Source organism: Falco punctatus, assembly GCF_963210335.1.
Source record: "Falco punctatus genome assembly, chromosome: 6".
NCBI classification, from domain to species: domain Eukaryota; kingdom Metazoa; phylum Chordata; class Aves; order Falconiformes; family Falconidae; genus Falco; species Falco punctatus.
In genome coordinates, this window is record NC_137585.1 from 62,203,728 (window position 1) to 62,229,999 (window position 26,272).

Below are 26,272 nucleotides of genomic sequence, written 5' to 3' on the forward strand. Positions count from 1 at the left end.
CCAAGCCCAAATCCAATGTTTCCCCTGAGCAACCAACTTTCCCACTCTGACAGAAGTTTTGCATTTAGTTCTTTTTCAGATCTTTGGTCATGTAGATATAAATAATATTTAAGAAAGAAAATAATTCCCTATATATTTTGATGTTTTTTACAAGTCTTTATGCTATCAGGACTCCTGCATTCTCTGGCTCTTTAAGAATGTGGAGAATGCAATGGAACCTGAATACAAAACATCGCATCAACATAGGTGTCACCTACCTCTTTCCACTGTTTTTTTAAGTAGTAATACTAGCTTTGAAAATCCCTCAATAAGCCCCTGAACTTTGCTGTTTGAAATCAGTTGACACCTTAACTATGAAATATGATCACTCTATCATTCTGATTACTTTCTTACGTCCCTTCCACTACACGCATCAGCTCTAGCATGCTTTTAACAACTAATACATCACAAACCTGCAGGGTCAGAGGCTAATGCTTTATCATATGTGAAAACAGAGTTTCCCAGCGGCTTTCAGGTGATATAAATCACCAGTCCCAAGCTCTAGTGGTTCCTGCAACAGCCATTACCAAAAGCAGGCCAAAATGGATGTGGGGTCAGCAGAGTCAAAATGGCAATTAACGATGTACATATTTACAGTCCAGGCTGATCCGGCATACCTGGGACAGAAATGAATCTGTTTTACAAGCTGTGGTACATGCAACAGGGTTGTTTCTTTGCACCGAATACTGTCAACGGGAAAAAAAAAAAAAATAATCAGAGCTTCCCAGCAAGGTCCCTCCCGTATTCATTGCTGAAAGAACGTATACTTCTAAGTACACCTTCTGACAAGCTGTAAGCTATGTAAACAATGTCTTTTAATATAAATTTGACTCCAACACTGGACTCCACAAGTCCTCTTTGACAAAGGAGTGAAGTGGAACTAGGTAACATCTTTGTACTTGTCACAGTGATTGACATAAAGTGGAAGCAGGTACCTAAACAGCAAAGAAGATGGATAAAAGCAGCCCTGCAAGTTCAGTATCTAAGAGCAGTTATACCCTGCAACCCACGTCAACATTAGGTAGAGGTGAGCAAGATGAATCAAAAGGAAGATATTCAAATGTGGACAGAAAAAAACTTTACTGATGGACAGGTTGATATTCTTTTGAATTTACTGCAAGATAAACACAGCAGATCTTGTACATTTTTTTTTTTTTTTTAAGTTGGTGTAGGAGTACTTACAGGTAATAAAGAACTGGAAGTCAAAATGATGGGTAGAATGTTATTTTCTAGCTCTGCAAAATCTTTCTGGTCTAAAAACCAATGCTACACTCCTGTGGTTATAACAGCACAGTGACTTTGAAACCCTACTTTCAACTGACCCTCAGTGGCAGATGAGCTTGAAGCAGAAAACTTCCACAGGCTGCAAAGCTCCTCTGAAAACAGTCAAAATAAGTCTGTGCTAAGCTCTGTATTATCAGCACTTGATGACTACCAGTGCCTTAATTTAAGTAATATTAGCACTGCTAGAATGGTCCAATTAATTATGTTTATCCATTTTTTCCGTCTGCGATAACAACACCTTGGCTTTGCTAATCTTTGTGATCATATAATCATGGAATGATTTGGGTTGGAAGGGACCTTAAAGATTATCAGTTCCACTCCCCTGCCCAGGGCAGGGACACCTTCCACTAGACCAGGTTGCTCCAAGCCCCGTCCAGCCTGGCCTTGGACACTTCCAGAGATGGGGCATTTCAGGGGTTTTCAGCAAAGTGATGCACTTTGCTGGAAATTACCATCTATCCTAAACCACAAGACAGATAATTGATTATCAAGAGCAGAAGTGAAGATGAATGTGAGAAGGGTCTAGTTCACTTGAACAGGGCTGAGCACTCAGGTTACCAGAACAAGACACCTCCTAAAGTGGCAAGAACATAGATGGTTGAGAAATACATGACAGGATTTGCCACTAAAAAAAGTGTCCACCGCTCATCTAAATACTGGGAAAGTATAAAACATCTCCTGTACCAAGGAGTGTTCTTTTCCCAGATGACAACAAGAGGAACTAATGTTCATGCTTAGTTCCCCTGTCAGTGACCTGAAGGTCCAAGATGAGAGATGCTGCAAAAGCATGGCTCACAATTTCATTAATGATTTGCAAAGACTCTCTGCCAGCTGTCAGAATGGATACACAGCTTCAACCTCAAGAATTTCTGAAGCAAAAAGATTTATTTTTATCTTTTGTATTTAACAAGCAGTGAAAATCAGGAACCTCACATCATCTTCCAGGGCCTCTTGGATACTTCAGTGATTCCCTGCATTTGATACAGCAGGAATGTCTCCTGCCACTAAGCATTAACAGCACAGCAGTCATCATATTGGAGTATATTACAAACAATGCAACCCTCATTTATCAGCTGGATAAAAAGGCATCAAGGCAGTCAACTGAGTAAGATGACCCATCAAAAAATTCTGAGAAGCAGAAGATGAAGAGGTTTGGGGGTTTTGCCCTTCAGTTAGAAATGATGCACTGCTCAAGCTACAGTACAGTTAGTTACAAGTGACTTGGAAGGAAAGCTTTGCCTCTCCTTCCTTCCCCCTCTCCCCAGCACTATTCATGTGGAGTGTTTAACAGGACATGATGGTCTGCCTTTTCTGCCAAGTGAAGCTTGAACTTCTCTCATTCACTTCTGCAGTAGCCCTGCCCTCTATATGATCCAAGCTATACAGCACATGCAGTCTAATATATTAAGTTTCTCAACATATTTTTTAATTAAGGAGCTATTTCAAATGGAAGATGAAAAGCAAAGTCTCCTTATCTTTTTGGAAGGGCGATCCAATAACACTGACAGTACCAGATGGCTGTTGCCTCAGAAAGCCAGACAAAGCACATGCATCCATAAATGTCCAGAATGTCAGATGCAGGCATCAAATCGAAAAGGCCCAAGCAAATACAGACAGCTACTGCTTTGCAGAAACCAGGAACATTTGCTAGCCCTGTCAAAGAACAGATTATTTTTTTTTTATTCCAATACCCTGAAAATTCTGAGCAGAGCTGAAAACACCGAGGTATCTTGGTCTCACCAGGGAAATAATTTTCCACAGCTGATCTGATCTGTGAAAACATTAACCTAACAGCAGCAGCTGTGCTCAAAAAGCAAAGGACTTCTCTGAAACAGCACAGCATCAATCGTCTTGCACACAAGTTCTTTTAGGAAACCTAGAAAACCCAAATGCCTGTTAATGTGATGCATGAAGGACCATGTGATGCATGGTCAAACACTGACTCAAAGTGTCAGTTCTGGGGTATCTACTGGGAGCAGAAAATAGCAGAGTCAAAACACATGCAGCTTCCTCCCCACTGCCTACATGGATTAGGTTATTTTTAAATGCTTCAGTTAAGGTACTCCTGACAGTTGTATTCAGAGTAGGGCACTAGCTGAAATACTTGTAAGACAAAGGCCGGAGCCTGTATCACTACCATCTAAACCACCTCTGCCCTGTGGCTTGCTTTGATATGAATATATATTTTTTTTCTGATATCTTTTCTTGAATAATCCCCAAGAGCAATATCCAATCAATTTAATTCACAACCACCTTGTTTTAAGAAATGTGTTCTGCCTGTGTTCTTCTTTGAACAGAGCAAAACAGAGCCCAGATGATGTGAAAGGCTTCGCCACATTTCTGTTTCATGACCAACCGGCTCTGCAGACAACTTGATTCCACATCAACACTGCCCCAGCAGTCATCTGTTCTCTTCCCTTGCCCTAAAATACAGTACTCTTTTCTGTCTTCGCTTCTCTCCTGCGAGTGCTGACAAAAACTTAAGTAAATACGTATTTATGTACTTACATATAACTTGTTAAGTAAAAGAGCTGTAACATTACCCTCCATTTTTAGCTGATTTCTACAGAAAGCAAGACTGATGTAATTCTGTTTCTTGATGCACCCCAGTCTCCTAATTCTATCAGTACCCCTCAGTCCTCAATGACTTTCAGGCCCTCAAAAAAATATAGCAGAGATGGAGGGACCTTCAGGATATTAAGCTGCTAGAAGTTTCACAAAAGACTGGAAAGTGGAGGCAAGAGACCTCAAATGAACATCTCAGCTGAAGGAAGAACTCTTGACTCCAGTCTTTCTTCTTACCAAGAGGCAAGGCAGGGTATTTCCGTGGACCACTGCTAAAGACAGAATTACTTTGCTCTAAGCTGGTGTTCCCACAATTGAGACAAGCAGTAGCTTCATCACTTCAAGCATCACATGCAAACTCAAAAATGCTTGGTTGTATCCTGTATATCCCTGAAGATGACACTTCTCTTCAGTACCTTAGGAGAGTATACCTTGTTTCCCTCTATAATCCTCAGACTCATGTATTTGAATTGATGTATATACATTAGAAATTCAGATGAACATTATTCAAGTCTTCACTTTTGCTTTACCACTTGGTGAATTCACTGAGCAGAATTCAGAGACCTACATTTCTCAAAAGATCAGGCACCACAACTGGAAGTAATCTATCTTCCCCTCATTTCTACAGCTGAGGGCTCAGCCTCAAAATGAACACAAACATCACAGCATAAGAGGTGTTTTGCGATATTTCTGGTACACTGAGGAAAAATTGAAGTATTTTAAGTAAAATAGGTCACTTAAGTGATTTTGAAAGTCATGGACCACTTCAAGAGAAAAAAGGCAAAAAGGATGCATCCAAGTTTTCAGAACCCCTTTGCCTTCTCCAGATTATGATTTTCAAAGCCTTGGAACAACATTCTCAACCAGGGAGTAGCTGATCAAAAATGGAAGGGAATAAAAAGGCGACAGAAAATATCTCTGTGCCAGAACAACTATTAAAGCAAAGTTGCATTTTGTCCTAATGCACAACATTCATTGAAGACATTCTCCTTTGCTCTCAATATGCTATCTGTTGTGTTGCTTTACATCTCTCCTGTGTCCATCCGTCTGTTCTGCTCATTGGCCTCAAGAGACCAACTCTTCTGGCTGCTCTCCCAAAGACAGCAACCACACAAGCCATCCAGCCAAGGAGCTAGCCAGGCTAAGTGGTGATAATGGGAGCACATGGCTCCAGCACTGCTTCTTACTGACACCAGGTGAATTGAAAACACAGGGGACTAAAACATCAGAGAGGCTACATTTCACCCTCCTACCCCCAAAACCACAACCCCCATTCTAGATAAAAGCCTTTGTCAAAAAGACACTTCTGTACCTGACAGAGTAAGAGGAAAAATGCAACTCTACATCCAGTTAAAAGAAACCTTACTATTTGGTATTTTTAATCCTTGACACCCAGCAGCTTGTCTTGTTATTAAAAAAAGGTATTTATACTCTTTTTCAAGGGACTGTCTTTGCAGGCAGTCATTAAAAAAGGTCATCTGTGTGGCACCGTAATTGTGTTTTATTCCCATCTGCTTATTTAACTTGCATTAAAGGAAAAATAAGCTTTTCTAGAATTAATGTTTTCTGCCTCCATTCAGTGCTAGTTATGTTTTTATTTATTCACTATACACATTTATATCCACACACTCACAAAGTATATATAGAGTATACCAAGATTATCATAGAACTATAGAATGGTTTGGGTTGGAAGGCACCTTTTAAAGGCCATCTAGTCCACCCCTCTGCAATGGGCAGAAACATTTTCAACGAGATCAGGTTGCTTGCAGCCCTGTCCAGCTCATATGTTCCTCCAAAATATTGTTAGTGAAAAATAAAAAAGGAAAATAAGAGAAAAGCTTCATAAATATAATAAGCAAGACCATACCGGAAAAGAGTTTGGAAGTCAAGAACAGCAATTTTCTCTAGGTAAATCTTTCAAATTAAATCCCTGCTGTTCTCTCCATGGGAACACCAGCAACTGGACACTGAGTGCACTGTATGGCTGTTTCCCAATTAAAACATTTCCGTGATTCTAAGAAGAAAGGGGAAAAAGTAAAGCTAAAACACTTCCATCCTTTACTTTTCTACGTAAGCACAACCAGAAAGCAGTAAGTGGGTTAAACACATTAAATAACTGTAATAATCTGCACTTAAGAGTGCAGAGTAATGGAGTCTTGCATCAAGGCTTGGAATTAACCTGCTTAATTTCACTAGTATTACATCCACCACATCCATCCCCTCGTTCTGCTTCATAACTGTGTCATTAACATCCTATATAGACAATCCAACCTATCACTCCAGCTTGCCCGTTTTTCATCAAAACTTATTACATCTTGCTTACCCACTGCCGTTTGCATCAACTTCCTATTAAAATAGACAGAAAGAGGTTTCAATCTTCTTTCCCCACATTTAATTCAATTGTATGGCATTATTTAGCTTTAATGACTCTTCTCGGTGCATAAGACATGGTTTATGCTTGTTTTAGACTAATTCAGAAGCTCTAACAACTAGTAAAGGCAAAACGACTGAAAAAAGTAAAACCAAAGCATTTTCTGTACTGTGAATAAGGCTGCTGTGGTTGTACTCCCAACAGACAACTGAATTCCTACAATCTGAGAAATAACTGGCAGGTGCAGCGTCCAACCAATAAAACCAACAGCTCTTTGCTTGGAACGTTTGCAACGTAACCTACCAAAGCAGTGAAAAAAAAAATGAAATCAGCTGTGACCAATGTGGATTTCATTTACTTCAGTGGGTAAGGAGGTAAATTCATTTATATACTCCTTCTGTGACTTAACAATATGTGATTTTCTGGATCTGTAGATTTAAAAGTCAACAGTCAACATGGAAAAAAAAACCAACCACAATGCAATCAATTGTGGTTTTCACCTAAAGCTGACTGTGTAGCACTGAGAGATGAGCTTTGTCTTATTAAACCAGCTAACAAAGAAAGCCTGGTACTGCTTTCTAGTAATGAAAAGACAGTAAGCCAAATACCTCCTGGATAAATTAGACTAAATAAACTTTAAGATGTCTTTTAAGGTGATAGGGATTGGGATATTATAGCATATTAATCAGGAAACACAAAAACCTAAAAGAAATTTTCAACTACAATCTTCAGTTTTTCCTTGGTCTTCTACTAGACCAGGGGTCCTCAAACTTTTTAACCAGGGGGCCGGCGCGCGGATGCAGTGGCAGGCAGCCATCTGCAGCTGCTTGGTTTCCCCCCCTCAACCCCCGGCGGGGGGGTCTGTAAATACCGGGGGCTGGACTGAGGACCCTGGGGGGACGTATCCAGCCTGCGGGCCGTAGTTTGAGGACCCCTGTACTAAAGGATTCACAGAGCTCTCAGAACACCTCTAGCTAATCTAAGTATGTAACAAAGCAACATGTGCAATTTTTTTCAGCTTTGCATTCTGCTTCTTTACTTAGAAGACAGAACCACATCTGCACCAGGGTAACCTAAATTTCTAAAAATCACATGGAGTATACTTAAGATGTCACACAAATCTTAATCATGGGCTCCTCAGTACTTCTTTCACTTGGTCCTCTGGCAGAAAACCTAGCCGGGACACTGAAAGTTGATTACTCAATAGCTAGACGAAGTCCACTGAAGTTACTAATTGTTTCAGTATAAGCTTACCCATGGCCATCATGAGCAGCTACTTCAAATCCTGAAATGCAATGCTTGGGTACTGTGAGCAAGCAAGTGCTGAGACTGATTGATTAAAAGCCTTACATATATTAAAGCATATCTCAGTGCTACAGCTATGTGAGCACAGTACAACACAGCCCTTCTCATGACAGCACAACAACTGAAGATGTGTACAAAATCACTAAAGATGGTGTGTTCCCAACTGGCCACATGCAGTTTTCACTTCCATGCAAGCCTGAGACTTGACCAAGTTCATGCAGCAGCCCGACAGCAACATCTTGCTGTTTTTTTTCCTTTTTAAATGCATCCATTAATGCAGACTCCACATGAAAGATAAAATAAACAGCAGGCCTCTTGCCATTTCCTAGGCTTTTCAGGACCATGTAAAAGCAGTGTTTCTGGCACTCTTCTAACCATGAGATTATAAAGCTTTGTTATTAATGCAGGTAACTTACTACATCAGAAAGGGTCCAAATCAGGCAGACATTTATAGAAGGGTGCACATTATGAGAACAGCGTGTATCTTAGAGGTACTTCCAAGGAAAGCATCATTAAGTGGAAATACGTAAGAGAAAAAATAGACTTAGATGGTAAGTAAGTAGTACATAACTCTGTACTAGAAGAGCTGGTGTAGCAACTGGACCAAAGTAGCAAATATTAATGACAGTTTGGTCTAAAGAACAGCAACATGAAAACTAGATGTATAGGAAGAATACTTCCACGAGTGCCAACAGTGCCAAGACTAGTAACTAGAATAGAAGATACAGTATTAAATCAGGAGAACATAATATTCAAAGTAACTTTTTTTTAATCACTTCTGCCTGAGGAGAATGTGTATACACCCTGTTACAAAGTAAAAGAAAAGGTGTCAGAAATGGTACCTTAGGAAAGATGTTGAAGGCCATACCTACCACGCTCCCCAGCTGCTTCAATCTCCTTGAGCTGACCAGGTAGGACTGTCTCTATACATTAGAAAATCCATCACTTCAATGCCTTGTTACATACGCAGACCTAACACTATCCAGGACAGCATATAAAAGTTTACACAAGCAGTCAATCACGAACTCTGCCACAACTATACCTATTAGCAGAAACTAACTATTCTGCAATGAGTCTGTTCAGACCACTTAAAATAATATTTTTAACACAAAAACAAGTTCTCTGTGTAAGGATTCTGGTTTTTCAATGGAGTAAATGCAGTGGCATAGAAGGACACAATTCAGAGATATGGAAATCGTCCATCAACATTTTATAGCATCTTTTGAGTGGGAATAGGGCATCTGCCCTTCTAGCTCCCAGACAAGAGATCTTGTAATTTTTTTCCTACCTCCAGCAGACGTATCTCTGTATTTCAGATCTCTATCCCCACTCAACAGGAAAAAGTAAAATTATACTGCTCTTTTTCTTTTGTATTTGTAGCGCCTGAAATAGGGTAAGAATCATGGAATGGTTTGGGTTGGAAGGGACCTTAAAGACCATCTAGTTCCAGCCCCCTGCCAGGGGCAGGGACACCTTCCACTAGACCAGGTTGCTCCAAGTCCCTGTCCAACCTGACCTTGAGCCCTGCCAGGGATGGGGCACCCACAGCTGCTCTGGGCAACCTGTTCCAGTGCCTCACCACCCTCGTGGTAAAGAATTTACTCCTAATATGTAATCTTAACCTACTCTCTTCCAGTTCAAACCCATTCCCCCTTTTTAGCTTAAAGCCACTGCTATGTGCCCTACTAAGAAGTCCCTCCCCAGCTTTCTTGTCAGCCCCTTTAGGTACTGGCAAGTGCTCTAAGGTCTCCCCGGAGCCTTCTCTTCTCCAGGCTGAACAACCCCAAGTCTCCCAGCCAGTCTTCCTAGCAGAGGTGCTCCAGCCCCCGATCATCCCCGTGGGCTCCTCTGGACTCGCTCCAACAGGCCCGTGCCCTCCTTGTGCTGAGGACCCCAGAGCAGAGGCAGCGCTGCAGGGGGGTCTCAGCAGAGCGGAGCAGAGGGGCAGAATCCCCTCCCTGGTCCTGCTGGCCACGCTGCTCTTGGTGCAGCCCAGGGCTCGGTTGGCTTGCTGGGCTGTGAGCGCACCTTGCCGGGCCACGCTGAGCTTCTCGTCCACCAGCACCCCCAAGTCCTTCTCCTCAGGGCTGCTCTCAATCCATTCTCCACCCAACCTGTATTGATACTGGGGGTTGTCCCAAACCAAGTGCAAGACTTTGCACTTGGCCTTGTTCAATTTCATGAAGTTCAAATGGACCTACCACTCAAGCCTGTGCACGTCCCTCTAGACGGCATCCCTTCCCTTCTGTGTTGACTGCACCACTCAGCTCGGCATCATCAGCAAACTGGCTGAGGGTGTGCTTGATCCCACTGTCCATGTAACTGGCAAGGATGTTAAACAGTGCTGGTCCCAGGACCGACTCCTGAGGAGCACTGCTTGTCACTGGTCTCCCCTTGGACATCCAGCTGTTGACTGCAACTCTGAACACAACCACCCAGACCAATTCCTTATCTACTGAGTGGTCCATCTACCACATCCAGGTCTCTCCAAGTTTAGAGACAAGGATGACATGTGGGAAAAAAAAAAATCTTTACACAAGTCCAGACAGATGATGACAGTTGCTCTTCTCTCATCCCCTGGTGCTGTAAACCTGTTGTAGATGGCCACCAAATCTGTCAGGCACAATTTCTCCTTTGTGAAGCCAAGTTAGCTGTCACAAATCACCTTATTTCCCATATGCCTTAGCATAGTCTCCAGGAAGATCTGCTTCACAATCTCGTAAGGGATAGATAGGTAAAGGCCAAATTGCAGTGGGCAACTTTTTGTCCAGTTCCTAAACTGGACCCTCTAGTCACAAAAATGGCCTTAAAAAGAAAGCCTTTAGCTATACACAAGGTTAACTGCAGCATACCGTATGAAACTAAGGTGCACAGATGGCACAGAACCATTTACACATCACCCAGTATCTCAGGTTACTAGTCCCAAACTCCATATATTAGTACCAACACAAAGCTCCTTGTCTGAAGCTTAACAGTTTGGACACAGAACTGTGTAAATTGGCCATTATTTCTAGAAGGCTCCAAAAAAGGGTCAACTAACTCATGATTATTAATAGGAAATAATTTAGAGTGTTTAACTGTAGCATACACCAAGATAAGCCCCAAATCAATTATATGAACTTTTAGAAATTAAATTAGTTCCTAAAACAAGAAGGAAAAAAACCTATAAATATTTTCAGTAAAAAACACCTCTGGCTTTTATCTTTAATACACTGTTCTATATTCCAAAGAGGCTCCAAGAGAATATACCAGTAGTAAGGCACTATATAATTACGGACGCAATATAACAGCAGAGGCACGTGCTCCATCTGGTATGGTTAAGGTAATAATGCCAAACTAGAAGTTACAGCCTGACATCTGTGTTTGTAACAGCAATGCAACTGGGTATTCAGACACAGCGCACCTCCTTATCACACCTCTAAACAAATATTTGACTTCAGTTATCAAGTGAGCTGATGAAAGTAAGGGAAGGCCTTTTGTTTGAGATTTCCCCTCTCCGCCCCATACATGAGATACCCAACACAGCACCAAAGTCATCAATTAGGGATAACAGACATGTATTAACACCACCAGAATTGTCAGGTATTTACATGGAAATGTATCTTGCCATACGTCCTCATCTCTTTATATACACACGTGGCAGCTATTACCACTAATAGAGTCCTAAGTGCTTCTCTTCCAGGGAACAAATTAGAAAGCAAAAGGCTGCAAGAAATACATCGGTATCCAGGTTCTCAGGTGAAGGCTGCATTTAGAAATATCTAATGTCTGGTTTAAGTCAGAGAGGGGAATAATTCAAGAAATCACTGTTGCTGAATTAATTTTTTGCCTTCCGTATCACAATGCTTCACTTACAAATTAGCTCATAAGAAAAAAACAATTAAGATAGAAACAATGCACAGAATGATACAGCCTGTGATTCCAGTGACAGAAGGTTGCTTCCTATACAATATGCAATAGGTTTACATTGCAGACTAACTTAAGTGTCAGAGGATTTTTCCTCCCTCTTCCCATCAATACCAATAAATCTCACAATTAAGAAATTTTTCTTTTGCATATAAACCCTGATCCTCCAAAAAGCCTGCTTTAGGTACTTTAATATTGAGAACAGAGACATCAAAACCATGCTTCAGGCACAATTTCACATTCAATGCAAAGACTCCTGATTGGGCTTCTCAAGACATGCTTCATTATAAGCACAATTACAGCACTCCTAAAACCTTCTGGAAGATGTTTCAGAAGATGCACTTTCTGCAGATGCTAAGTCCAGTTTTACTGTGCTAACAGGACCATGTACCCAATGAGGGTACTCAAATGACCCAAGGGCACAGCTTATTTCTTGGCTAGGACATTTACAGTACTAGACTGAGCATTGTCTTTTCTAACTCAGTCCTGTATAATCATTTTTCTAGCTGTAAAATTTCCCATTTACCCCATAGTTTAACAGCATGAATTTTAAAGATGCTAGTTTTACCATAATATGTCTCTATTTTAGGATTCTGCAAGGTCACCAGGAAACTGCCTGGTTCTCCTGGACTGAAATATTGAAAACCTTAAAAATAGGGACATTTCCAGATGAAGTGAGTTTTTATTGCTTTTTGCATAGTAGTTATCTTTAAAATGTAGTAACACCCTTCTGGGTATGTGCACCGCAAAAACTATTCAACATCATGGCTCCTTAAATCTTAAAGACTTTAGACTTTGCCCACTTATGGTGCAAATAACTTTTAGCCAAGTATAGGTAAATTATCACATTTCCACAGTACCTGAAAAGGCACAAATACGTATCTCCCATGGCTGGCAACCAACTCCAAGCATCATGCTATTGTACAACCACACACCGGGAATGTGTTTCTTCCTCACTTAACCTGGGGTCATGCCAAACTGGCATCTTACCTTGCTGAGGGAAAAGCACCAAGTGCACTATAAACCAATTATTACTGGAATTACAGCTTTTCCACATAGTATCAACATATCTCCCGTTATGAAAGAAATATATAGTTAGAGTCTAGGGTAGAGGCCATTTGAAATCACTTACATATTCATTAAGCAGACAAAGAAAGTGCCATTTGTTACATTTGTTCACAAATTTCTAGATGCCATTGAGGTACAGTGAATACAGTGCTTATGCAAGGGATCTCATCCAATAACTACTGATGACAATTAAGTCAAACATAACCACATGATCAGTGCAATTAAAATTCCCAAAGAGGAGCACAGATGCATTCTAAGCCCCCAATCACTTAGAGTATTTTTAATATTATATAAAAGAAGCCAGCTACAGAGCATCAAGTCTTTGCTATTATACTATTAAGTAATTACAATGAAATACGAAAACACTAATGAGATCTTTAGCAAGTATTTGCTGTACCCAATATTTAGAGGAAAAAGAATCAGTTTGGCTTTCTCCAGCAAACTTGGAATAACCTCCTTCAAGCAGCTGCAGAAGTTTTATATGGAGAAAACACATAGAAAAAAATCTTGTTTCAACAACTTCTCCGCCTTTCTGGTGACTGCATGGCTCAAAAGACTGGCAATGGAAGCTTAAAAATTTGGGAAATCTACATACAGAGCATGAATTTAAATTCAGACCCTGGTGGGCACATGCACGTGAGGAACTGCAAATGCCACTCTGAATGTAGAGCTTGGTTACCCTCCCTGTCCTCTTTTCTTTATGAAACTAGATACAAATGTGGCATATTAGTAACTATGAAAAGTAACCAGTCTTTGTTTTGTTTGGTATATAATCAAATGATGAATTCTGGGGAAGAAAGCTTTACATGCACACTTCTCTCACAAAATGAGCCAATTAATCTGATCCTGATTGCCAATGGGGAAGTAAAACACAAGGATCCTGTGACCGTATTAGGCATTTGCTGAAACTGTGAACCCACTGATGAAAAGGGACCAGTTGTCACAGGCAAAAAGGGGCCTCAATTTTAAGAGACCGGGCAGGAACTGGAGAAAGAAAGTACCCACAGAAGAGAAGTCACATCGAGAGGAGTCCTGGGACTCCCAAAACATCCTAACACTCCAAAATGATCCAGGGAACTGAGACAAAGAAGTGTCTCTCATTTTGCCTAAAAGCATATTTTTTGGTGATAATTAACTTGGAAAGAATGGTCTTTGAACCCTTCGAAAGTATCCTTCCTCCTGCTTCAACTAACCCATACCCTTATGTTTCAGATTATCTTAAGATTTTACTGAATCTTTCTATATTTTGTGTTTATGTAAGTTAGTTATAAGAATTTTGATTCTATAGGAGTTAACCTTCATGATAGAATTATGTTAGCACTTATTAACCAATGACGTATGAATCGCTGTCGCCATGCTATAGATCATAATACCCTTAGTCCTTACGCTCCAGACCATAACCAGAGCATCCAGGTTCTATTGTGTATAGGATGAGTTATCGGACAGCTTGGCAAGGCCGATATCCAGCTGTCCAACTTGGCAACAAAACTTACTTTTAAGGTGTCCTGAAGTGAACTACCTTCATTATCATACTAAAAATCACACCCACAGGTCAAGAAGATCCTTGCCCAGGTGAAGACACACACCCCCCCCGTGCAAGCGTAGTAACAGAAAAGGATGACACAGTAGAATATTACAATTATATGCAAATTACTAGCCAATCATTGTAACTGGGAGTGTACAACCTTGTAATTCTGCATATAGATGTAACACTAAAATCTACACAGGTGTACTTGATTTGTGGAGACACCACCGAGCACCCAGCACTGCAATAAAGGAGCGCCTGCTTCTTAATATTGCACTGGTGTGACGAGGTTTGATTCCCGATTTCGGTGACACTTACGGAAGCAGTCTGCAAGATCTGATCACTCTGGTATCTACCACTCCAGAAAAAGGACAGGCAAAGCTGCTACTGAATTTACAGGATTCAGAAACAACCTTCAAGATCTGAGACCCCACAGTCCACCCTTCACCTTTATACAAGAAAATGGCCTCGCCCAGGACACATCCCAAAGACAGATCCAGCACAGCTGACCATGAGGATCACCCCATGGAGCCTGCATGCATCACACTATTATTATCCAGCCAGAGAGATACTTGGAGTAAGGTAGCTTTCTCAGTACTACGTTGCCCATTCAATCATTATGCCATTAATGCATCCCAGTTCAAGACTCTTCAAGTCAGTTAAACTGGACTAACGACCAAAACAAGCTCCTATTAAAGACATATCCAATATGCACACCATGTCCTTCTACAACTGGACCTTGTAATACAATTAGAACAATGATGCTCCTGTCTTGTACTCCACAAATGCCACCACCTCATTTCTCTAGTGACTTACAAAAACATGGGCACAACAGGGAAGACACGGCAGAATTCCCCCACTCCAGTCCAAAAGGAATGACATTCATTTGCATTTGTCAAAGTGGCCAGGTCCCTAAAGGTGATACTGGCCTTGCTCTGGTGAGCTGCTATGAAAAGAAAGAGAACAAACAACAAGAAGTGAAATAGGGAGGATACAAGAGGCCAGGTCTTAACTCTATGAACAGCCGAAAAGGGATATTTTAACACTAGTTATAGGTGCCAGGTCTCTGCACTGTAACATGTACAAGCAGCAGTGAACCTGTTATCCCAAACCATTCACTGCGACATACACATGCAGCCCACACACTCCCGAATGGATAATTCCATTCAAGCTCCAAAAACAACAAAAAGCCAGGAGATTATAGATTTAAAGGCCCACTGACAGGAGGCTTCAAAGCTCTGGTGAGTCTCACAGGCATTCCCTTTCTCTACCTCCAGCCTCCATAAAAATACCCTTTCCCCTACCCATCTAGTTACATCATTAGTGGACGCAAAACCTTATTCTACGATACTCTCATCTGAAAATACATCTGTATTTCTGTCTTCCGATGATAAAATATTCTAATACCATACATGATATATTATGAAAAAACTTCACAGCAATTTATGCACTTAGCCCGAAGAGCCCTTCAGAAACTGTTAGCCTTTGTACCTTCAGAACTCTAAATCACATCACTTTATTGATTAAAGTTACATCTTCATTCTACGGAAGAGAATCACCTTCTCAACACACATTTATCTCTCTAGAAAAGGTACGGTATAATAGATAGATGAAAGCTGTTGCTGTTGGGTTTTTTTTCAATAGTTTCTGAAATACCATACACAAACAGATATACATGACAGAGACATCACACCTTCCGATGTTGAACAAAATTAATAGTGGCTAACAAAATCAAATGTGTAACATTTTAATCCTTTAATTAGTAAGAATTACTTTCCTCCCAACAGTTCTTCCTTATTAGGAAAAACTCAAGACATCTACAGATCCTCCAACTGTTATTCAATCTCTAAGCCACGAAAGTCTTTCAAGCATCTGGCATGTTTTATGCTCCGTGGCAGTTCCGTTCCTTCGAATTGAATGATTTATTACCATATAACCTAAGCCTCTGATGAGATTACGCTGCCAATTTGTGCCTTCCTTGTAAAGAGAGGTCTCCTCAAACCCAGGCTTTGGACAGAATGTTGTGAATCTCAATTAAAGGGTGACCTTTACAAGACAAGGGAAATGTTAATTCATGCTCACCTAAATGGCTTCAGCCCTACTTGAAAGCAGGGCTTTCTAAAGCTGCCCACTACTATGCCACTGTGAAGTTTCATTTCAACATTACCAAGATAAAACAAGTCTTCAGTGTAAAAAAACCTGTATATATCCATCCATCAAAGCCAAAGGAGAAAGTCCAAATGCTAATACAGCTGTCTCTGGTGCATTTTTTTATGCTACTTAAAAAACAACGGATTCGCATTTTTAAGGGACTTCAAATACAGATTAGAGGCATTAGAATGACAGGGCCAGAGATTAAACACTTCTTTACCCACTGAACAGGTACAAGACAAGGCAATTGCCTCCACACTCACCCTTAAGGTATGTGCTGTAATTTGCCATACCTCTAGAAAGCAGTTTGATATTACAGGGTGTCTCATCTTGAAGGGTATAAAATTTGCAGAAGAGGCAAAAAGGCAGTTCAGTCTCCACAGACAATTCTGTTTCACTTTTCCTTTAAAATGAGAATTAGCTACTCTATCAAACAGGAGAAATGAAAACACTGTTTCCACAATGTATTTACTGAGTTTCTAATTAAGTTCATGAAAACAAAGAAGAAATTACGAAGTAGTAAATAAGAATTTGACCCACATAAAAAAGCGTATCTGGACAAACTTCAATATGAAAAGTAAGAACTTGCTGAAAAAGCCAAATGTCAGCAAGACTTCAACATAAAACATGGCCACCTAAGAGCATCTTAAAACCACAGTATTTAACAGGCCAGATGGAAAAAAAAAAAAAAAAAAAAAAAAAAAGATAAACAATGCTATCATAGCAATCAATCACTCTAGAAAGTATACACATTGTATAAATCTCTTTCAAAAAGTATGTATTCTCTTGAAGGATACGTTTTGCAGGTTTGGCTAACCTGGTCGCTAAAGATCCTAAAAGAACAGGATTAACTGGCTAACCTTTGCCAGGTTGAATTCTGACCCAGTTAATTGTATTCAGCTAATCCACATTCCCACTGGATATTTTTGTTCATTTTACAGCCTAAGTCTATGGCGTTACCAAGCAATTGCCAAATCCCGATTCAAATGGCTGTTATTACTATTAACAGTAACAGAAGATAAGCATAAGAATCTAAACCTGGGGCAACAAAGACACACTGGAATGCCCTGCTAGCAAAAAAAAAAAAAAAAAACAACCAACCACCAAAAAAACCCACAACACAGGAGCAACCTAAAATCATCCCTTAGATGAGTTCAGGAAATGGCTTTGCAGTAAGTAATGTCATAAGGGAAGCCAGAGCTCAAAACCAGGATTTTGGCTTCAGATAATTAAGATTTTTAGAAGGAACAACAGCAGCACCATCCACTTAATAACCCACAGAGCCTTTTTCACTCTTTCAGGTTGTTGCAGCCCACTTCCACTAGTGCAGCAATGAGTGTTCCTCAAAGCAGAGTAGATTGTCAGAAACCAGACCTGCTTATACCAGCCAGAGAGAATCTTGATCCTAAACAGCAAGACAGAATGTTTTTAAATAAATGGTTTACTACTGAACTTTACACAAAAGCACAAATTCCAGGAGTGTGAAGCTCTCATATAGAAAGGAAGATCGTATTATTTCAGATCACAGTAAGCAGAGTACCTGTTCAATGGTACCATACTTTATTAGTGCCTGTACTGATGAAATGTTTCCACTGTCCTTCAGAAAAGCAACGCGTGATTTAACTGTTCCAGCCTGGGACACACCTTACACACTGACATAGCACAGCCCACCGCCTGGCACAGACTAGCCCAGAAAGCTTTGCACCGTATGACACAAGGGAAAAAGGAGAAAGACACTTTCCAATTCAGGTAAGTCAGATTACAGAGATGCTGCCTTTCATTCACCCCTGAATTCAGTTCACCTAGTGTTCACTTTAAGTTATACCCAATTAGAAATTAAGCATATGAAAACATACAGACTGATTTTAATGGATATGAGGACTTGAACATCTCACTGAACCAAGCTGAGATGGCTCAGTACCTCCAAAAGCCTAGTCGTTCTGAAAAAAAAACCTGCAGGAAATTATACAAAACAGGATATTATAGTTTACAGACATAAACATTTTCTACCTATTCTGCTTTAATCTGCATAATACAAAGTAATTCCACATTGTCTTTGTAAATTTACCACAAAGCCCTCAAATTCTTTAGTAATCCAAAACTCAGAGCCCAAAAGAAGCTGTAAATAGGTACCTTGAAAATCAATGACTGCATTCTAGACAAGGCATTGTGACATAGTAAGTCCCAGAAAACCTGAGTCTCTCAGCCCAGAACTGTAACAACACAACACAAACCAGACCTTGTCAGAGCAACCTCCCAGCAATATTAATAGGACGGAAGCACCCATTTGGGGGGGGGTATTTTATAAAAAGAGCACTTTTTCAACATGCTTCCTCATATCAATAGGGGAGCAACACATAGCACTAATGGGAGAGTCATGAAGATGAATAACCCAGGCTTATGACAGAACTCGTAACTTATTCCAGCATCTTTGATTTTCAGTCTTCATTTGAGAAGCTCCTTTAATGATAAAACACCTTGATTCCTGGCATTTTTGGTCTTCTTACTAAATAAAAAAAAAAAAAAAAACAAGTGGCATCTGGCAATCTCCATAGTAGACTACTAGAGGCCCTTAGGCTCTGAAGTGACTTGAACAGGGTATGGGGCCAAAGACTAAAGCAAGAGGAGCTTCATGTCAAGTCCAAGGACTTATTTAGAAGCCCTGGACAGAGACCCAAAACTGAACACCAAAATATTGTCATGGGTGAAGGCTAGAGTCCATTGCCAAGGCCACATCAGGGAGCAAAGCACAACTGAGCTGTGCTGCCAGGCTTGCATAAGGTCCCACCTGTGAAGATAAATTAAAGGTGCAAGCTAAAAGCGAGCTTCCTTAATAACGTCACTGCTGCTAAAAAGGATGCAGTAGCTGTGGGCACTACCAGGTAAGACCCAGGACCAAGAATGTGGCTAACATGGCTGCTGACAATTATCTTCACAATACTTGTTTTCATGAACAATTTTGCTCAAAAATAAATAGTAATAAGAACTACTGTATGGTCATTTTAAAAAGCAGACAGATGATTTCCCGTTGTCTTGTGGAGATCTAACTGGCACTCTCTGAACTCACAGTAGTCAGTAAATATCGACCTGCTATCAAAACTAACTTGTACTACCTGAGCCTGCTCAGAGTCTTTGACCCAAGTTAAAGAAGAGACTTCGCAGCCCAAGCCTGACTTTCAACACCTTACATCTCCCTGAGAAGTGAGAAGAATTAAGTGGGAGATGTAAACCTCCCCCAACCCTTAAGTGTTCTCTAGAAGTGACAGAGATGCCCTGCTGCTTTTTCACAGACCCTGACAGCTGGCCAAGGTCAGCCTTTAATAAGCAGTAATATATGTCCTCAGACACCAGCAATGGATCAAAAAACATTGTTTAAAAAACACACCACATACTCACTTAAAGGAACGGAGACAAAGTGATATGTCTATTAAAATGATTACACTGCCTCGTTCCCCTGGATACAAATATTTTGAACATTCAAAAAAAACCAGCCACTGCAGGATTCTCAAAATACATCGACCGGGAAAGGCAAACTAACCCTATGAAAGCAATGAAAACCTGCTGCTGTAAATCAAATGCAAAACGTGTTCTCACTAACGCCAGGACAAGGAAAGCTCTTTGCACAGCAAGGAGGGCACTAACAAAGCAAAGGGTCTCTCCTGCTTTCATTTTTAGCCATCTCCCTCCTTTTTTTTGCCTCCCTCTGAATTTTCCATAGCTTTAATAACAATCTCATAGGCAAAAATCAAGAAACAAATTATTTTCTTACACATAATCCCCCTTTTGCTGTCAAGTGGCTGACCCTAGTTTGATAATCTCATTTCCTGAGACTCAAAACGCTGGAAATTTAAGCTTCCTAGAGTGTTAATTGTGGCCCTGCTCCATTGCTAATCAAAAAATTGGATGTTTTGCATGAAAATGCTGCTCTAATTAATTCTCAGTCATAAAGCGCCCCGGTTTTAATAACCCCTTCTTGATTGGATAGCCTTTGAAGAGACAGTGCAGCTAATCCGCTAAACCAGAAAAAACACACGCAGAGGAAATAATAAGTGGGCTTACAAGGTCTGAACTAGATGATTGCATTAATACCGTCAAACCACAAAAAAGCGATTCTCTCCCCTCTCCTCCCCCTCCAAGCTCAAAGCAAACTGTGATCCTGCACATCACGGGGAGACAAAAGCAGCTGCATGACAGGAGATACATAACATCAAATCTTTTCCCGCTCCTTAGCATAACCAGCTTCCTGATTCTTCAGCTGGTTATTCCCCATCCTTTTCTAACTGATATTTTTAACTGGGACCATCCGCTTGTCACGTCGTCTCCTTTAACCAGAGAAGAATTATATTGCTTCTCCCCCTCCTCATTGCCTCTGACTGACAACATATTATCATACACATTTCTAAAAGGTGCTGAACTGAATTTTCATTATCCAAAATGTCAAGATTCATTTTTGTCACTGGCAGACACAGCTGGCTCCCTCCAGCAGCCCTTTGGTGAATCCAAATGGAACAAGGCACCTACAAATAACTGCTTTTTCCCCAGACCTGGCCTTACATTGTGTCCTTGTCATATCAGATACCATTTGCCTCCGCTGCTATTTCTTGGCATCGATTTCTTAATTAGCAGAGTTTCTCTTTGATTTCCTTAATTACTTAAAACCTTATGGTAAGAAATTTTCAGGCTTGGACTGAGAACATGTATGAACAGCATAGTGTCAAGTAACTCAAATCCACTCCCCATACTTAAATTTGTATCATAGGGATGTTCAGGGCTTCCCATCTATCACCTGACAAACAAGAAAAAAAAAAATCCGTAGAGTTTCTACTTCTGAGAAATAAGGTTAAAAAAAGGATCCAGTACCTACTGTCTCATTGCAACAGCTCTGACTCACCATTCTTTGCCAGAGTTGGATGTGATACACCGCCTTTAATTTTGTAGCCCTCCTACCGATTCACTGGGACCATGCTTGATCATTTAAACTTGCAGAAAGTGGGTATTTCTGAGCGTCAACAGTTATGCCTGAAACCGCTCAGTCAAGGTCCAAACTTCTAGCAAGATCCACTGCAACCCAGGAGACAAAGACACGACCAATATTAAGAGACATTCAAATGAGAAAAATAACATTGCATATGGTACCTGGCAAAAAAGAAATCTTACATATAACATGCATAGCTGAACTACCAGCCAACTGTGAGACATGGGAGTGTTGCATAATCTGAATCCACAAGACACTCTTGCATTAATTTTGAAACTCCAAAATGAAAATCTAAGTTCATATAATACTCTACTATTACCACCAACAGAAAAGTAACCATGCAAGAGTTTGGGGCATTTAAAAACACCTCTGACAAACTAAAGAAACTTAAGAAAACTGAAGCAAGGGGAATTACCCAAAATTTTTAAAAATTAGAAAAAAAAGAGTACTGCATCACAGCGTGTTGCAGTACAACACAGGGATGTTCTGGACAGAAACTGCATAAACTTCAGAAAGAAATAATGAATTTTTGCCATTTCAGTTCATCACGCAAAACATGCCCAGTAGCTGGGGGAATACGGCTTAGGGGCATTCATTTCATTCTTTGTTCTATTAAGACTTACTCTGTTAAGTCACTTAACTTTTTTCTGCTTTTCTTGTACAAGCACTGCCCTACCTTCCAGTGGCAGTAAGAGCAGAAACGTGTCTGCACAATGCTCAAGTAGTAGGATTATAGAGGGGACAAATTCTCACATAAAAAAAACCAAACCAAAAAAAAAAACAACACCCAAAAACAAATGAAAAAAGTCACAGGCACAATCACAGAATGGCTGGGGTTGAAAGGGACCTCTGGAGATCACCTAATCCAACCCACTGCTAAAGCAGGTTCACCTCTAGCAGGCTGCACAGTCGCATCCAGGCTGGTTTTTTATGTCCTCAGAGCAAGAGACCCCACAGCCTCTCCAGGCAGCCTGTTCCCATGTTCTGTCACCCTCACAGTAAAGTTATTCCTCATATTCAGATGGAACTTCTTGTGTTGCAGTTTGTGCCTGTTGTCTCGAACTGGGAATCCCAGCACCGGACCCAACACTCCATACGTGGCCTCACGGAGGCAGAGCAGAGGGGGAGGATCCCCTCCCTCGCCCTGCTGGCCATGCTCCTCCTCATGCCCCGCAGGGTCCCAGGGACCTTCTTGGCCCCAAGGGCACGCTGCTGGCCCAGGGGAAACATGCTGTCCGCCACAATAATACAAGAATATTTTCAACCCTCTTACACAGCAAAAAAGCACTTGCAGAATCATAGAATCATTTTGATTGGAAAAGACCTTAAAAATCAAGTCCCACTGTTAACTGAGCACTGCCAAGTCCACCACAAAACCACGTAGGCAGTGATTCCTCAAGATGCACTGCACAACAGCATCCTCCTGAGCTCCCAGGGCAGCACACACATGGCTGGGCATGGCAGCAACCCTGGGGCTGCAGAGCCGCTTCACTCAATGCATGGCTGCGTCAAGTGTGCCCAAGCCACCATTTACATGAATATATATTAATACCATGATATACTCAGAGTCAAACCAGTGCTACTTAACAAAAAAATGAAAGGTGATTCTGACTCTTAATTCTGCTCTCATCGTCCTTCCCAGGATGACGCATGGCATACCACAGCTTGCACAGCTATAATCCAACTAAAATCTTACTCTGCAAAGACACTGAGAAGTTTAATTAATGCTGAAGTGCACTGAGCTTCCCCAGCAAATAAATAAGCCCAAATTTTAAGAGGTGCTGAGCAGCTGTGGAGTCCATTAACATCCATGGGAACAACAGCTGCTCGGGAGCACTTAACATTTCATTCTTAAAACGGCCCAGATGTACACCACCAGCAAAGCTGACCTTCACATGAACTGCTAGGGCCTGCACGCGCACAGATAACAGAGAAGCTGGATGCTATTTTCCATGCCGATCAGCACCCTCGAGGCTCTTTAGATTTTCACAGCATGAAGAAACATCTTTTCCCATTTCTACTGATAAACTAAACTGAGGCCACAGTCACCATGAGCACAATATACAGCCACACGAATTCCCTACGGCCACAGGACTCTGAAACAATACCCAGCATATCTAGAAGGAGCCCATAACCATGCCAGAAATTATCAGCCAGCAGTGAGCAGCTTGGTGCACGGCTGCTGGCGAGACATCTCATGCCCTCAGAGCTCACCTACCCCGGGTCTTCCGAATCCCATGCACGCAAGGCTATCCACAAGTAAGGAAGATCACTAGCTAAGATACAGCACCTTCTGAAACAAAGATTATCATTCACTGAGCTTTCCATTTTCAGTTATGTCTCCTTTCACTTCTGCTGGCGGCTTGTGCTTATTTTTTTATATATTTAAAAAAAAAATAAAAATTGACTGGCACCTCCAGAATCCAGCTCCTGCCACTGCCCCTCTCCCAGCCACAAAAAATGGAGATGTGTAGACCCATGGAAGACAGACTTCAAGACACTTGTGCAAGGCAACTGTGGCGGTGAAGGCTGCTACATCATATGAAAGCTAATCCTTGCAGGTATATACAATGCACAAATCATGTGTGTACCATGCTCAATATAATGAAATTAAAACTTGGATTAGTGCTTTTAAAAAACATTACCATAATACACCATCAGAAATCCAGACATGCACAGATACTACCCAGAATTGTGGTCTTTATTTTTGCTTGAAAACATGTTTTGTAGACAGCAGTTACATTCAATTTAACAAAAACAGCCTCTAGGCCCCTGCAGACTGTCTCCTGCCCTACTGTGCAGCCCCAGTGACATCCTCCTACTGTCTACTGTCCTCTCCTGCAGTCCTTGACCTCCCTCAATGGCAAGAAACTACATTCTTCTTTTACTCCCAAGAAATCGTTGGTAATTGAAGGCAGCAGTGGAATGAAATAAGGTGCACACACAGGATTCATTCCACCAGTCAGCGACAAGCAACCATCCACCTCTGTGGTGAAATAAAGCAGCATTTTAGCCTAGTTTCCAATGAAAGTGCTGATCTTCTGTGTCTGTCCAGCTGGCCATCCCATCCTGAAAACAACTGCGCTGGTGAGCCGATTTCTGCCAAATGTGGCAGAGGCATTGATCTTAAAAGCAGTAAATTCTTAGAGGTATTGTAAAAGCACACAGCCACATAGACGAAAGCATGATAAAAGCGTGCCTCCATGGAAGGGAATGCTGCAGTGAGGATGTGTTAGCTTTCCATGCTGTTGGACTTACCAGCCAGGAAGCAACCTGCACATTTGCTTCCAGGGCACGAGGCTGCTTGCTTGATCCAGTCATGGTACATGCTGCTTTTTGCTTGGTTTGGGGGACAGTAGTTCAGGGACATAGGCAGGCACTGGTGGGTGCCTGGAAGAAAAATGTGAGGGGGATGAAGGAGCTTTAGAGACACAGTGAGAAGTGCAGCTAGCGAAGGAAAGGTGTTGAGGGAGAAAAGGTGGCACATCTGAGATGACCAAGGCTTCAGTCATTCAGCTGCTCATGGAATAAGCTTACTCATTTTTAAAATATACCTGCATTATTTATCATAGTCTATTACAAAAAACATCATATTTGACAAATGGTAGGAGAGGTCCAACAAAGAAAATGTAAATTCCTCAGCCAACACATAGCCAAGATGGGCTCCTCGGGGGAAGGGGGGCGGGAGGGGACGGTAGGATACAAGAAGCTTAATGATGGACATTACTCGTTGTGTACAGAAGAAACCACTTCTGACACTATCTCCAACAACCTGGGGAACCACATGTATTAGTCTAGAAAGAGGCATTTCAGTTATGTACTTCCTTCCCCCTGCCCCCTCCTCTTTTTAAAGAGAGCTGTCAAAAAACTTGTGCATTCATCTTCCAAGGGAAAAAATACATGGTCAAAGTCCTCCTCCTCTTGATTTCAGCAGAATAAGACAAGAGTTCCATGCCTGTATCAGGTCCCTTTCTCCCACTGAGGGATAATATGTGCCTTATGCACCGCACTATTTCAGTCCAAATGAAAGAGGTTAATGACAAAGCGTCACTCTGATCTCCACACATTTTAAGGCTATTTAAATTAAATTCTTATTTCAAAAAGTTGGCATGAGCCAAACTTTTATAAGTTCAGGGTTTTTTGGTGTGGTTTTTTTTTTTTTTAATGCATATGTTTCTTTGAAGATCTTTTCAGGAAAAAGATTTCCTAAGAAGCCACCCTCCCCCTGCTGCCACTGAAAAGTCATCCCTGTGGATAAGGCTGTCAGGAAGAGAAACTGTGGCATTCACAGAAGAGAGTGTCACATGCTTGCTTTCCAGGAACCTGATTGAACAATTAAATTGTATTCCTCTTTAAAAGAGGTATTAAAAAAAATGCAGATCTTGCTGTGGCCTGGGATTTGGGAAGATTAACGAGCTACCTAAAAGGGAACAGTAGCTTATAATAGAAAGAGAGGATAGTACATTTTTAACATAAAATTCAAAGGGAAACTTTTCTTGATGGTTAAACTGCAAAGATTTCTCAGCAAAGTCATCTCATCTATTGTCCCTATTGACTCCCTACATTGACTTTTTGTCACCCATTGCATCACGTTCAAGCTCTTCCAATTCATCCAGGAAGGGCAATATAATCTTGTCCTATCCACACTAATTCCTATATTTTGTCCTTTACTTCTTTGTCAGCTTGCAGGCTTTGTTCTTTCTAACCCTGTGCTAGCTCAGTGGCTGGAAGTCTGCATAGCTCTTTTGCATCCCCCTTTCTTGAAAACATTCACAATCTCCCACTCATGACAAATGTTGCTGCAAGATTTGTCCTGTATCAACAAGGAGTCACTCTTTCATGAAATCTGGCTGTGCCCACCAGTAAAGGGTTCTGAACCCAGAAAAGAAGCTATTTAAAACCAAATCCTCAGTTCAGTCTAACACCAATGGTAACCACAAAAAAACCCTTCTCTCAGCCACAAGGTACCTGGAAAAGGATAGAGATGTGGAGTGAGTCAGGTCAGGGTGTTGGAGGCAACCAGGAACAGAAGGCAACAGGACTCAATCCAAAGAGACCTGAAATTTGTGAGGCAAGCGTTGCA

General features: G+C 41.2%; 1 protein-coding gene across 5 annotated transcripts in view; it reads right to left on the reverse strand.

Moving 5' to 3' along the window:
- Positions 1-26,272, reverse strand: part of EXOC4 (exocyst complex component 4) — a 412,836-nt gene that overhangs the window by 266,629 nt on the left and 119,935 nt on the right. The window contains exon 10 of one of the 5 annotated variants that reach the window (XM_080393438.1): positions 9,091-24,579. The exons of the other annotated variants lie outside the window; for them this stretch is intronic. Within the exon in view, the coding sequence (XP_080249564.1) occupies positions 24,422-24,579 (158 nt within the window). The 3' untranslated portion in view covers positions 9,091-24,421. Of the gene's footprint in view, positions 1-9,090; positions 24,580-26,272 lie in introns of those variants that run through there. 5 annotated transcript variants of the gene reach the window in all.